Source organism: Populus trichocarpa, chromosome 10, assembly GCF_000002775.5.
Source record: "Populus trichocarpa isolate Nisqually-1 chromosome 10, P.trichocarpa_v4.1, whole genome shotgun sequence".
In the NCBI taxonomy this organism is placed as follows: Eukaryota; Viridiplantae; Streptophyta; class Magnoliopsida; order Malpighiales; family Salicaceae; genus Populus; species Populus trichocarpa.
In genome coordinates, this window is record NC_037294.2 from 17,221,026 (window position 1) to 17,235,474 (window position 14,449).

General features: G+C 36.5%; 1 protein-coding gene across 2 annotated transcripts; it reads left to right on the forward strand.

Moving 5' to 3' along the window:
• The first annotated feature begins 1,469 nt into the window (after positions 1–1,469).
• LOC7481593 (pre-mRNA-processing protein 40C) lies at positions 1,470–14,449 on the forward strand. 2 transcript variants are annotated; one of them, XM_024610509.2, is made up of 16 exons: positions 1,470–1,720; positions 1,818–2,008; positions 2,092–2,250; positions 2,744–3,371; positions 3,488–3,648; positions 4,161–4,198; positions 4,902–4,980; positions 6,429–6,899; positions 7,089–7,172; positions 8,654–8,794; positions 8,912–9,018; positions 10,262–10,385; positions 10,855–10,995; positions 12,984–13,151; positions 13,656–13,778; positions 13,908–14,449. In XM_024610509.2, the coding sequence occupies exons 2-16, from the start codon at positions 1,826–1,828 to the stop codon at positions 14,223–14,225; spliced, it is 2,925 nt and encodes a 974-aa protein (XP_024466277.1). In that variant the 5' UTR covers positions 1,470–1,720; positions 1,818–1,825; the 3' UTR covers positions 14,226–14,449. The 2 variants fall into 2 exon arrangements, with proteins under 2 accessions (XP_024466277.1, XP_024466278.1); XM_024610510.2 differs by having other exon boundaries at positions 2,116–2,250.

Consider the following 14,449-nt stretch of genomic DNA (forward strand, 5'->3'; position numbering starts at 1 on the left):
AGATGACATTTTTTAAACCAAATAACTAACATTTAATGTTGAGTTTTTAAGTTTTACTCATTGTACATGTTTAATAACAACACTAAAAAAAAACCCATCATCTAGATATTTTTACTTTTAATTTTTTTTTATCTCACCTACACACGTGACACGAAAAGTAAATAAATGACCGAATTTTATAATGATAACCAGGCTTATAGATATAGGGTTTGTTTGACAGTGTGGTTGCGGTTGCTTTTCAAATAGCTTTTCGTGCCAAAATGCATGTCAATGATATTTTTTTATTTTTAAAAAATTATTTTTGACATCAGCACATTAAAATGATTTGAAAACACTAAAAACATATTAATTTGAAGTTAATAAAAAAATAAAAAAAAATTAAATTTTATTTAAAGCGTTTTTGAAACGCAGAAACAAACAGGTCTATAGTTATAAGAGCCCAGGAGACTATTCTAAAATTTCAGTAAAAAAAGTTAGAATAATTTTTTAGCAAAAATGATGAGCAACCGGACTGGACTCGTCTTGACACAAATAAACAAATATATACTAAAATGGAAGGTCATGTGAAAGGTGATGTTGAACCGTGCTAGACACCGTTTACACATTCGGAATACACTGTGGATTAGAGTAATTTTTTTTATTTTTTTTATTCTGTCTCTTAACTTTTATTTTTATCAAGTGAGTTTTTTAATTGCAAAGTTAATAGCCAATTACTTGTATTTATTATTTATGGATAAAATTGAAAGAAATAGGACCAACATAGAAAATGTGCTAAAACAATGATGTATTTAAAGTTGACGTGAAAAGCTCAACTTGATCCTCTAAATTAGAAAATCTGACCTATTTAGCTTTTTATGTTTTTCTAAAATCAATTTTGATACAAAATTCTATTTTTATTGTTTTTCAAGCTTTTGTTTGTTAATGAAAGAGTTTTGTCGGATTCTAGTGTAGAAAAAAAAAATCGTTGTTTTCACATATTCTGATTATTGAATTAGTTTATTATAGTGTACATGAGTTTCATTTGAAAATAGTATTTTGACTGTGGTTATTTAAAATTTCAATATTATCTAAAAATAGATTAACATGGATTAACATGATGTGTTACCTTTTTATTTCACTTTCTTGTTTTTTTTTTTAATTTCTTATTTTATTATTTCACTTTTTATACCAGATTAAACAATGTTAAAATAATAGCTGTGTGAATTTTTTTTAACCATATCGCTATTTAAACAGGTTAACAAATTCGCTTTTGAACTGCTAGATTAAAGAAGTCGTACTAACTTTTATTTATTTATTTATTAAGACTCATGATGATTGATTAATTTTATCTCATATACTTATCAAATTTTTAATCTTCATTTAAAATATTTTATCGTAGACAAAAATAACAACACTTAGATTTTTTAATGCAATTATTATCTTCTTAACTGATCTACAACGAAGCACCGGCCGAAAGGCTATTACAATACAATAACCCTGCGCATTCACACGAATTCGGTTCCAGCACGCGCTCCTCTTTCAAAAACGCCCCAGAAAACAAACACCAAAACGACCCCCGATTTTCCTCTCCCACTTGACGATACGACAACCCTTCTTATTACTTCACCACCCCTCTCATCTCCACCTCTCTCTAGCATCCTCCTTCGTCTCATGCAAAGGAAAATAAAATTAGGGTTTGGCATTTGTTACTTCTACCCCTACCAGTGTCACTCCCTCAAAGGTTATTTTTATCTTTCCCTTTACTTTCATTAAAGTGGATAAAAAAACCCTAAGTTCAGTCCGTATTTGAATTCTCACCCATTTTGTTACAATAGCAGATTAAATAATGGAATCGCCAGCTTGGTTGCCGCAACGAGAAGTAAAGCCGCCGCCAACTGCCACAGAATCAGGAGTTGCAGCAGCTACCCCTCCACCGGAGAATTCAGCTGGTAATAATGCACACAGTAGCTATTCATCTCCGGCTCCGACATTTACTTACAACGTGACTCCTAATATGTCTTCCGGTGCGGTCAGTACCTGTATTTATTTATCTATTCCTTTTCAGCCTCGTTTTAGTTACTATTAATTAATTGCCAGCATTTTTTTTTATAGTTAGATTTTGTGCAATGCGTGCAGGCTTTGAATTCTAATCCACCGGGACAGCCCGTACCTGTTCCTGGCCCGGCTTCATCCGTTGGTCTTTCCTTTTCATATAAAATTCCTCAAACCGGGCCTGGTTTTCCTGGCAATCAACAGTTACAATCCAGTGTTGTGAGTCGTTAATTCAATTCTTTATCTTTTATTTTGTTTAGAATTTTGTTTCCAGCCTAGCTCTCACTTACATGCATACGAGTTGTTGATGGTGCAATAGTTTCTGAGGGTGAGAGTTATGATTTTAGTTTGAGATGGGCATTTTGCACAGACAATGTGTTTTTTATGATGACTTTCTACTTGTACCCATTTCCTGGTAGCCAAAGAGGTGGTAGTGTTTGTGGAAGACAATTCATATATTGGAGTTGATCCCAGTAATGCATAAAACTGTCCTTGACTTCATCTTGACAGTGATGATGGCCATGTACTCGTATGAAAATAGAACATGGAAGGATTTTTATTTTTATTTTTTTTCAAAAAAGCTTCTGTAGTCATGGTGTTGTTTTATATATTCTATGGTGATGTCTTGCCATTGCATGAAACCCTGGGGAATGGTTGGGTGGTTGTTCACTGTCCAAGAATTCAATTTTTTAATTCTCTTTGACTCATGCAGGACAAATCACCTGCAATTGCCCAAGGCAGTGCACCATCAGTGGCACCAATTGCATCCCAGTCTGCTTCATTTCCCCTTCATTCTCCTTCAAGTTCTTACACATCTTTATCTTCTAACCTGGGCCCGACACCTTCACAGACACCAGCTACTGCTTCTTTTTACTTGCCCCCTGGATTGCCCAGAACTCCTGGCACACTTGCCCCCCAAGGATTGGTACCATCTGCACCAATGACCCAGCCATCTGTAGCTGCTGATTCTTTACCTCTAGGAGTTCAGAGACCCATCATGCCTACGATGCCCTCTTCAAATGCAGTTCAGCAGCAAACTTACCCAACCTACCCATCTTTACCTGTCATGGCTGCTTCCCCACAGGCTCTCTGGATGCATCCCCCACCCATAGGAGGCATGCCTAGGCAACCATTTTTGTCATATCCTGCTGCTTTTCCTGGATCCTTTCCTCCACCTGGACATGGCATGCCATATCCTTCTGTTTCGTTGCCTGATTCTCAACCCCCTGGGGTTGTTCCTGTTGGACATTCATATGCTATTCCCATGTCTTCTTCTGCTTCAGTTCATCAGTTACCTGGTGCTCCAGGGATGCAGACAGAATTACCTCCTCCTGGAATTGGTATGCTCAGGGTTTCATGCTAGGTTACTGATGCATTTACATTGTAAGAGTTGTCTGTCTCACTGAAGTTACGTGGAATGAACTTTTTTCACCATTTTTTTTTCCGGGCTTCACAGATAACCACAACCATCTCCATCACAGTGGCATCAGGGACAATGCAGCTGTTAGCGAACCATCACATGCGTGGACTGCACACAAGACTGACACAGGAGTGTTTTACTATTATAATGCTGTAACTGGAGTATCAACTTATGAGAAACCACCTGGGTTTAAGGAGGTATGCACGATAACAGTTAAATATGGGAAATTCCTTTACTGTCGTTCAAGTTTGGGGAAATCTTTTTCTGCTTTCAAGGATTTTGGAAACTATATAGCTGGTGATCAAACCCATTTCAGTTTATTATCATTTATGCTGCTTTTCTAATAATTTATGCCACAAAATGATAGTGTCAATATTCTAAGAAGATAACCTATGAGCTAACAGGTAAATTTGTGGGTTCATGTTACATTGTGAGCGTGCTAATTTGAACATGCAAGCAAGTAAAATTGTATGATAGAGTAGGTCTTTTAGGGCTCTTAAGTTGACCCCCCTCTCCTGTTTTGGGAATTTGTTTTTGACATTTTCCCATCAACTTGTCTGTTTGTTTGCTACCATCTTGTATTGGAGTCTGAAACAGTGTCCCCATCTGGTTCTTTTTGCTATCATGAGTTGCTTTTCTTTAACCTCCTCACTATTGATGACACTCTTCATCGATACTAAGTTTCTGTTTTGTTTTACTCTGGATGCAGCCTGAGAAGGTTCCTGTGCAACCAACTCCAGTTTCAATGTAAGTGTCTTGCTTTTAGTGGCTTATCCTATATCGCTCCTAATTTGTTATCTAGAAACAAAACGTGTGGAATTTATCATTTTTTCTTATTCTTTATATACATGTATGTTACATGAAGTTACTTCTAGGCCTGATGACTGAGGCAATTTGTTGGTGATTACTGACCTTAAGTTGGTGCTATTATATGATGTATTGGTAAATGTCTTGGAACTGCAACGAAAAGGGTGCATGATTTGAGTCTGAAAGCAATCTTGTATACAACTGTTGAAAGTTGGTCTTTCTCTAAATCCTCCTTCTGGTACCCACTTTTCTGATACCATTGTTTTGGTAGAAGTCTTACTTTATATAATCATAAGCAATAAGAAATTGCATTTTTCAGCATTGAGAATTGTTGTATTCATTTACAGCATTGAGTATTGTTGTATTCATTTATAGAATTTGTGCACTTTTACTCTTGAAAATAATAATAATAAATAAATAAAACAGAAGTGCAGGTGCATCTAAGTTCTTATTTGACAGACTTGTCATTTGGCAAAATCTTAAACTGCTTACTTGAGGGATAGTCTGTTCTCCTTCCTATCCGTAGATTTTGGTAATGGGTTGTAGTGCCATATATCTATCACTTCCAGTATATTTGTCATCTTTTGAGTTTTTTTCTCCTTTTCAAGCTAATTACTGAATTTTCATGTTTTCTTGTCTTTAGGGAGAATTTGGCCGGCACAGATTGGGTGTTGATCACAACAAATGATAGCAAAAAATATTACTACAACAACAAAACTAAGGTATGGTAGTAAACAAGAATATGCCATTTGTCTATCCATGTCAATGGAGCTGTTTCATTCAATTTTTCTAAGCTAATATTGCGTGAAAGCTAGTTCCTAATGATAGGCATGGTATATGGGAATAACATTTGTTTGTGGTGGCTTTTGTTACATGTTTGTATATCTATGAAACTATATGAAATCTAAATGATGTTATTGTATCCTGTAGGAGGTTATTTATGAAATTGAACTGATGTAATATTTGTAAAATTTAGCATGATCATGCAATATTCTCTTGATTGAGAAAATCAAGCAGTAGAATACATTTATCAAATATGTTACAGGTGCAATGGACCTACTAGATCATCACCTACAAATATTCCTTGTTATTACCAGTAGGATTTAGGATTTTGAAAGAATGTTTTTGTTGGGGAATCAGGGAAGAATATAAATACCACTTATGGGTTGGGGGTTGGAGGGAGTAAAGTTTCTTAAAGCTTGATCTTCTGGGTCTTAAGATCTAACTTGTGGAGGCGGTTTGTATTCCTGACCTTGATTGATGTTTTGCAAAAAAATCTTTACCTCCCTTTTCATTATGAGCTTCAATGAGATAACTTCAGTGGATTCCCTTATTGGAGGTTGATTACAAGTATGCTTTAACAGGAACTTTGCTGTTGCTAGGTTTTTATATGAATGGGAGTTTGAATCTTCCTATAATTTCATTGAATTGATATGGCATGAAGGTGATGCAGGGAGGGTGATGAGGCTGGTAGAAATGTCACCAAGTATGGGAAGCTTAGTCTTTAATTCTATCATGGATCTGTCATAAAGGAAAAATAATTCCTTTTACACTCAGATGATAACATGAGGGCTGAGAGAGGGAGAACAAATTAGAGTGACATTGTCATCAAGCATTAAAATTAAAATAAGGACTCAATCACCAATGATTTGCTTTATGTATCACCATCAGAAAATTCCACACAAACAACATGAGTCTGACGGCTAATAAAAACTTAGCACTGAATGATAGAGTGATAGTTTATATACTAGCTTTAGAAATGGGGATAATTCATTTAGCAGGATAAAAGGACCAAACAGAAGGCTAAAAAGTGCCACAAAGCATCACAGGCTTTCAAAAATCCTGTTAATTTTTGTTTATCTAGGAGAAAGGAAAAATAGAGAGAAAATTAGCAGCAGCAAAAGAGCTGCCTGATGTTTTAGATACCGGAGGGGACTTGCATATCCCATCTTTACATGGTCCTGTGAAATGGGCCAGATCCCAAATAACACCTTTATATCCCCAAGGCAACTTGAGGTTGATTCAACTCGACTTTGATACCATTTGTAACACTACCTTTCATATGTAAGCAATAAAAATGGTTAAAATAAATAGTTGAATGCAATTTGAATTCATAAACTTCCTGGATTTTGTTTATATTCTCTGTTTTTACCCTTTTTTTCACCATCAGTTAAGCAGCTGGCAGATTCCTAGTGAGGTGACAGAATTGAGAAAGAACCAGGAAGCTGAAGTATCAAAAGGAAATGCGATGTCAGTGTCACAAGTTAATGCTTTGACTGAAAAAGGATCTGCTCCAATTAGTTTGAGTGCCCCTGCTGCTAATACTGGTGGTCGTGATGCCACGGCTCTTAGAGTTTTAAGTGTGCCGGGAACCTCATCTGCTCTGGATTTGATAAAAAAAAAGCTGCAAGAATTCGGAGCTCCAGCCATTTCTGCTGCTGTTTCAGTTTCATCAGGAGCAGCAGCATCAGAATCAAATGGCTCAAGAGTAGTTGAAGCTGCAGCTAAGGGCTTGCCAAGTGAGATTAGCAAAGATAAACTGAAGGATGCTAATGGGGATGGTAATATATCTGATTCCTCTACGGACTCTGAGGATGAAGATGACGGGCCATCAAAGGAGGAATGCATTATCCAGTTTAAGGTATACAATTTGTTACTTTTATTTCATTGGAAAATATACAATTCTCTCGCTCTCTTTTTTTGTTTGGAAGTGCGGGGTGGCTTTGAAATAAAATTTCACTAATAATTGCAGTTTTTCTTCCTCGGACATTTTTATTTTCCCTCTCGAAACACTATTTTTGTGTTCACTCGTTTCCCGTGAAATTTACAGGAGATGCTTAAGGAACGTGGAGTGGCACCATTCTCAAAATGGGAGAAGGAGCTGCCGAAGTTAGTGTTTGATCCGCGTTTTAAGGTTTGTTGAGTCTAAAGAATTATGAATTACTTTGTTCAGGAATTAAGCCCCTTTCCTGCAACTGGAACTCGTTGAAACAGGTTTGTTGCATTAATGTATTTGCTAACTTGTGATGGGGTGAACTTGTTTGTGTTTTGTTGTGCTTTCTTTTGTCGCAATAACTTGGTAATGACCAACACTTGTTAAATCCCTTATGATGCTCTTGACTGGAAAAACAAATCATCAACACACCTTGTCAAGATAGCGGCTTAAGGGGGCCAATTCTCTGGGTCTTTTTTTTTTCTACCTCGTTTACCTATGGTGGAAGATGGTTTAAGACTCTTGTTACATATGCCAAGCAAGCCACTTATCCCCTCCAAGCTGGTAGTGGGATCTAGGAGCTGGGGAGGAACTATCAATATGACATACATGAATATAACAAAAACAAAAAAAATAATGACTTGCAGGATAGCTAGAAGTTTTGGTTTGGTGGCTAGAGTTGAAGGCTATACATGGGTGGTTGAGGAGCTTCATCAATGCTTCTCTTAGGGAATAATAAGTAATAACCTGCCAAATGGAGCTCCCATTTCCACTTGTCTTTTGGAGTTCATCTCTAAAATCTAGTGATCTGCGACTATTCTATACACTATTTTGTTGCACAATAACTTGGTTGTTCTTAGCTGAAGGCATATACTTACCATAGCAACCCTCGTTTGCAAGTGTATCCCTTACTTCAATATCTTCTTGTTAAGTATCTTTGCTCCTGGCCCCCTTGAAAGCTGCATACTCTCCCCCCAGGCTAGTAGCCTGTTATCATTTGCCTTCTCATTGTTTTTGTGTCAAACACTGTATCACTCCCTAGTGAAAACAGAGATCTTTGGGCCTGTTCTGTCTCCCTCTCCAGAGTTTCTTTTTTCTAAATGATTGTTTTGTGCAGGATTCTTGTTGTTTAGTTGAGCTTAATCCATCTCATTACTCAATTGCATTCCTGCTCAGTGCTCCTCCATGTAGATAAAGCTTAATCATAGAAAAATGGCATCACCAAGATCTTCTTATTTGTTTCATTTTCCTGGTATTTTATGAGTATGCTGATGCAACTTCTGGCACTGTGTACTAAGATGGGATCAATGTTTTTATAAAGATTAAGGACCTTGAAGTTATCTTGAACATTTAACAGGTTGTATGCTCTTCTTTTCTTCCATATTTGTCCTTTGTAGTTATGACTAGTAGCTGGAGGAGAGGGGCAATTGTGCCTAAGATAATCTGTTCCCATGCTGATGTGTTTTAACTGTTTATTTTAGAAAGTAGTTCCCTTTCCATGCTGCATGCATGCAGATTGCATACACCAAAGGGGTTGTAGTTGATGAACACTCTGCTTGATGTAGCTTCTGCGTTTTTTATTGCGCATGCATCTCTTCTCTGAATCACATCTCTGGTTATGGTATATGCAGAAGTTAATTTGTTGCTGTGTTTCTTATTTTGAAAGCTCTGATCTCTTGCAGGCTATTCCAAGCCATTCTGCAAGAAGATCTTTGTTTGAACACTATGTTAAAACACGTGCTGAGGAGAAACGCAAGGAAAAGCGAGCAGCTCAGAAGGCTGCAGTGGAGGGATTCAAGCAGTTGCTGGAGGAAGCATCAGAGGTTTCCTGGATCGCCTTCAATTTAATTGCCTTTTTTTCCTGTGATTTTTTCAAACTCTCTCCAGCTTTGAAACTATGGAGATTGCAAATTATTTATCAGTAAGATTTTGATTTTCAGGACATTGATCACAACACTGATTATCAAACTTTCAGAAAGAAATGGGGCAATGATCCAAGGTTCGAAGCCTTGGACCGCAAAGATCGAGAGCATTTATTAAATGAAAGGTATTATATGAGAAAATGTCATGATATTTTTTTCAGCAACTTGGATGTGATCTTTTTGCAGTTGACAACTACAGTCTATCAGGCACCTTTAAGTGTTTTGTGTCATATTTGAACCACTTAGGGGATGTCCATCAGTGAAGTCTAGTTGGACCCTAATTCATAGAATCCATTCCTATGGTTTTTGCCCCATGCTTGGTATGGCTGATGGTTGCACTGAGTGTGAATGTGAATGTGCCATCAATTTGTAAATTGAATTTCAAAGTCAATTTTGATCTCTAGATTGAAATTTATTTGGTTTAGTTGACAATCTCTTTCCTTCATTATCTTCATTCTTTTACCATACGTATATGTGTATATTTGCGCTCGATTTTGCTGTTCTTATAATAGTTATTGTTTACTCTATGACTTTTAATTTCTTTGTGCTTTTTAGTTTAGTTTTTTAATTGTCCAAAATATATATATATATATATATATATATATATATATATATATATATATATATATATATATAATACTACGCAGAATAGTTGGCCATGGTAGTTGATACACAGTTCACAAAATACTTCTTTTTCAGCTGTTTTTTATGCGACTAGAGAAAGAAGATCCAGCTTGGAGATTGTTATGACCTTTTTTTTTATGTTCTCATTTGGCCCTGCTCTACCAATGCTGCATCATGTGACTTTTGGAATGTCCATTACTTGCTTTACAACCTGGGGTGCTGTAGAACACCCAGGCAACGATCGACCATTAATGTGTATGCTTGATAGATATTGATGGTACACTGCACTAGTGCTCTTAACCCTACGACTTAGATCCCTTATTCTTGTGACTGGAAAAAATTGATTTGAATTTTGAATGTACAGTTGGGTGCGCGCGCGTACATGTATTTATATTTCAGCTTTTTGTTGAAGGAGTGCTATGTGTCTTATTGTTCAGATTCATGTCCTATGTCAGTATCTCTGCAATATATGGTGCAAGATACTCTGCAGAGCTGTTTTCTGCATAATCTGTTTTACTCCTATCCTTACAGATTTATGTGTTTGGTTTTCTAGCAGACAGTGATTTTTTTTCATACCTCCTTTATACCAGCATGTGTGTGTGTGGATGGTAGGCTAGTGACCAGAGTTTTAGAGTAACTTCGGGTCCCCTTCATTCCTTAAAGCTCTTTGTAATTACATGGCAAATGTCCTTCAGTTTTCGACATTCTTTGTATGACACTGATTGAAGAATTTTTTTTTGAAAGGATTCATCTTTTGAAGAAGGCAGCACAGGAAAAGGCTCAAGCTGAACGTGCTTATGCTGCTGCCAGTTTCAAGTCTATGCTTCGAGATAAAGGAGACATAACTGTTAGTTCACGTTGGTCCAGGGTATGTTATATTGGAGTGAGGTTTAATGTGATGACGGGTTTCAACAAGATGTGTCTAGGGTGTTGTTAGATTTTTGTCTAGTTTGCAGGATCTTGAATGCCATTATGTATAACTATAGTTGGATGGACTGATATGTAGGATGTAGAGGACTTTCCTGCAGAGAATGACATGGAAATTAACTTATTCAATACTAAGGAATCGGGAAAAATCTTATTTGGACATGATGAACTGAAAAGTTGTTTTGGGTAAAAGGAGGCTTTAACTTTTTCATATTGGAAGAAAGTAAACCAGCATAAGCAATGATTAGTGGGAAATATTGGTAATTTTTGCATTTGGACCACAAAGCTGAGATAGTGATTCGTTGGGGATGATTCTGGGTTTTTACAAATTAAATTAACGCAGATGTCTGTGCTATCATATAGATTTTGATAAATAACCTTGTACTGATGTTAATTTGTGCTAATTGTAGGTCAAGGATAGTCTAAGGAATGACCCCAGATACAAATCTGTAAAGCATGAGGATAGAGAGGTTTTCTTCAATGAGTATCTGTATGAATTAAAAGCTGCAGAGGAAGCAGAGCGAGATGCAAGAGGCAAAACAGAGGAGCAGGTATAGACTGTTGGGTGTGCACATCTTGGAAACTGCTTACTCTCTCATGCTTGACTATAGTCTCAGTAATTATTGCAATTGTCGTTTGACTGTGTTCTGCTTTTGGAACATAGGAAAAGTTTAAATCCAGGTTAATTGGTCAAAAGGCCCCCCGGAACTTTTGGTCAAACCCAACTTAACCCTTGACCTTTTGACTTTTTTTTTGGTCCCCCAAACTATAGGTTAAAGCAATTCAATGCCTCCATTAGGCTTCCGTTCAATATTCTCTGTTACATGCACGTGAGGGACGTGTGATCTCCTTTCCCTTTCATAACTTTCCAAAAAAACAACCTCATAACCTGCTACAACTTGACAGGTGTAAACAAATTTAAAGAAAAAAAAAAACTCAACTGTCCTGTCCTAAAACAAACTTCTTTGAAAACCTATCTAGAATACCAGATATCCATTTTAACAATTTTATTTTTTATTTATCAAAAGGAACAAATATCAAATTCCTGGCACTAAATAATTACCCTCGAATGATCAAACCACAGGTTTTTTGTTCTCTGATCTTGAAAAAACCCAAACTCATCATTGATCCCATCCCATATGCAAAACCCTCTTGAATCCCCATTCAAACCCCGGATTTCCTTTTCATCAGCTCTGTAACTGAACAAATTTTGGTGAGGGAAAGCATCAACGCCGACTAATTAGGAGTCAGCTTCAACAACGACAAGGAAGAGGATTGACGCCACAATTGAAGCAGCTCCAAGGAGGAAGGAGCGTTTCTTTGTGCATTGGTTTTTGGATCAGATGAGTCTAGTTGGGGGTGAAGGTTATGGTATTTGGCATGGTGGCGATAGATGAGATAAGAGTGACATTAGAAGAGAAGGAGACGGTGATGAGAGGGAGAGTTAAAACATGTTATCTTTTTAGTTTTTTTATATATAAAAAATACGTTTTGTTTTCTGAATATTTTATAATTACAAACAAAAAAAGAATTTATTTTCTTATTATTGAATCAATAAGGTATGATTTTTTTCCTTAAATCAGTTTGCACATGTTCAGTTTTAATAGGTCTGCATGTGCCCCTCACAGGCTTTCTAACGGGCTGAATGAACAGAAACCTAGTGAGGCCCTACATTGTTTTGACCTGATAGTACAAGAGGTCAAAATCAGAAAGTTGAAAGGTCAGGGTTTAAGTTGGATTTGACCTAAAGTTCAGGGGGCTTTTGACTAAGTAGCCTTAAATCTATGAATCTGGCTCATTGTTTAAATGGTACCCTAAAAAGACAATGACTCGTCCAGTTTATATTGATCTATTGACAGCAATTGTAAAGAGGCAAACATAATTTGATTTCTAAAGCAAGAAATTAAGCATTCATGTGCTGGTCTCTGTGTGTGTGGTATATGGATTACCACATATTTATATCTCAGGTCACCAAAAACATTCAAGTTATGTATTGTTGTCAAATACTGCAAAATTGATTATGAACTTCATCAATTAAGCCACTAGTTGCTGTTTGTTGTTATGTAAAAGAGGGTAAATTGGCAGAAAATAATGAGGATGTAGGTGATAAACAAGGTGATATATTAAAGGTGACTAGATGCGTGCTGTTTGAAATTTGTATCCTTGTGCATGGAAGTGTTTGATTTCACACATATTTGAATTCGTTGTTCTTCTTATTGTATGGATGATTTTCTACTCTTCCAATAACATGCTCTTCAACTCTATTTTCAAAAAAAAAAAAAAAAAAGAGGAAGAAGACGAAAAAGAAGAAAGGAAGTCAGATCAAAATGTTTGTGTTTGATTAGACAAGCTTAGATGCATCATATAATTTTATATGTTCCATAGAACTTGTATTCTGATCTCTTCTAGTTGTGGTACAGTGGCTTGGATTTTTTAGTGGGGCATTTGGAACAAATATTGAAATATTCATTTTTCTTCCAGATAATTTATAATAATATGTGGAAATTTATATTGATATGAGTGGTGTAAATGTGTCCAGCTCCTTTCCAGCTCAGTTCAGGACAAGCTGAAGGAGAGGGAGCGAGAGTTGCGAAAACGGAAGGAACGAGAAGAACAAGAAATGGAAAGGGTGCGTGTGAAAGTTCGGAGGAAAGAAGCAGTTGCATCTTTTCAAGCTTTGCTTGTGGAAACACTCAAGGACCCTCAGGTTGGTTTTTGATAACTGTTGATCAAATTCTCGGTGGTACTAGACATATCAATGTCAAAAAATCATCCATACCAATTCCAAGATAATTTAAAAATTTGTTGCATATGTTTTCCATCTAAGGTTTTGCTGAATTAGTTGACTGCATGGGTCTAATGTCACACCTAACTAATAGTTTAAATGATACCTTTGATCCCTGTGTATGATGCGGTGCTGGCTAAACACTGAAAGCATCATAGACCATGCAATTTCTTCATCAGTTAGTAAATATACTCTTACAATTTAAATTAAAAATGGATGTCATTCCTGGTTATTTCTTTTTATGTTTGCCCCAGAATACTGAAGTCCACAATGCTGCTATACTTTGACTAATTAGACGAAGTCTTTGAGATTCTGATAGTAAAAATTTACTTCAGATTTTGACCAAACTTTTCATGGACATTGTTGCATGGGGTTTGAGTTTGTTTTGTTCCTTCTATAGTGCTGACCATTTGGCTTAACTGTTAGGCATCTTGGACTGAGTCGAAACCAAAGTTGGATAAGGATCCACAAAGACGTGCAACACATCCTGATTTAGATCCATCTGATACAGAGAAGCTCTTCCGGGAGCACATGAAGATGCTGCATGAGGTAATAATTCTCAAATGAAAGTACTCAATGTATATATGATCAAATGGATTTGACTTGTGGATCTATGTTGTGATTGCGACTCACTTTTTGACACATTTATTTATCTTTTTTTCTTTTATGTTATCCCAGCGATGTACAAATGATTTCAAAGCTTTGTTAGCTGAAGTTATAACTGCTGAAACAGCAGCCCAGAAGACAGATGATGGGAAAACAGTCCTTGATTCATGGTCAACAGCTAAACGACTTATAAAGCCTGATCCTAGGTATAACAAGATGCCTCGAAAAGAGAGGGAAACTTTGTGGCGTCGATATGCCGAGGAGATGTTGAGAAAGCAAAAGTTTGAACCAGATCCGAAGGAAGATAAGCACACGGATTCAAAAAATAGAAGCGCTAATGATTCTGGAAGATACCACTCAGGATCGAGGAGAACAAATGACCGAAGATAACTTACTGAATTTTGGATAACTCATTTTATTTTTTGGTTAGGAACTAGGCTCTTGGTAGAATTTACTGGTTGCTACTTTGCTAGTGATGTTGGTCTCCCCGCTTTCTCCTATTCTGTTAAGAGGTCAGGTTATAATATACTTTTTGTGAGTGCTGTATCATATTCGAGTATAACTGAAACTTTTTTTCATTCAAGGAAAAGCATCGCAGCACCATTTTCTTATTA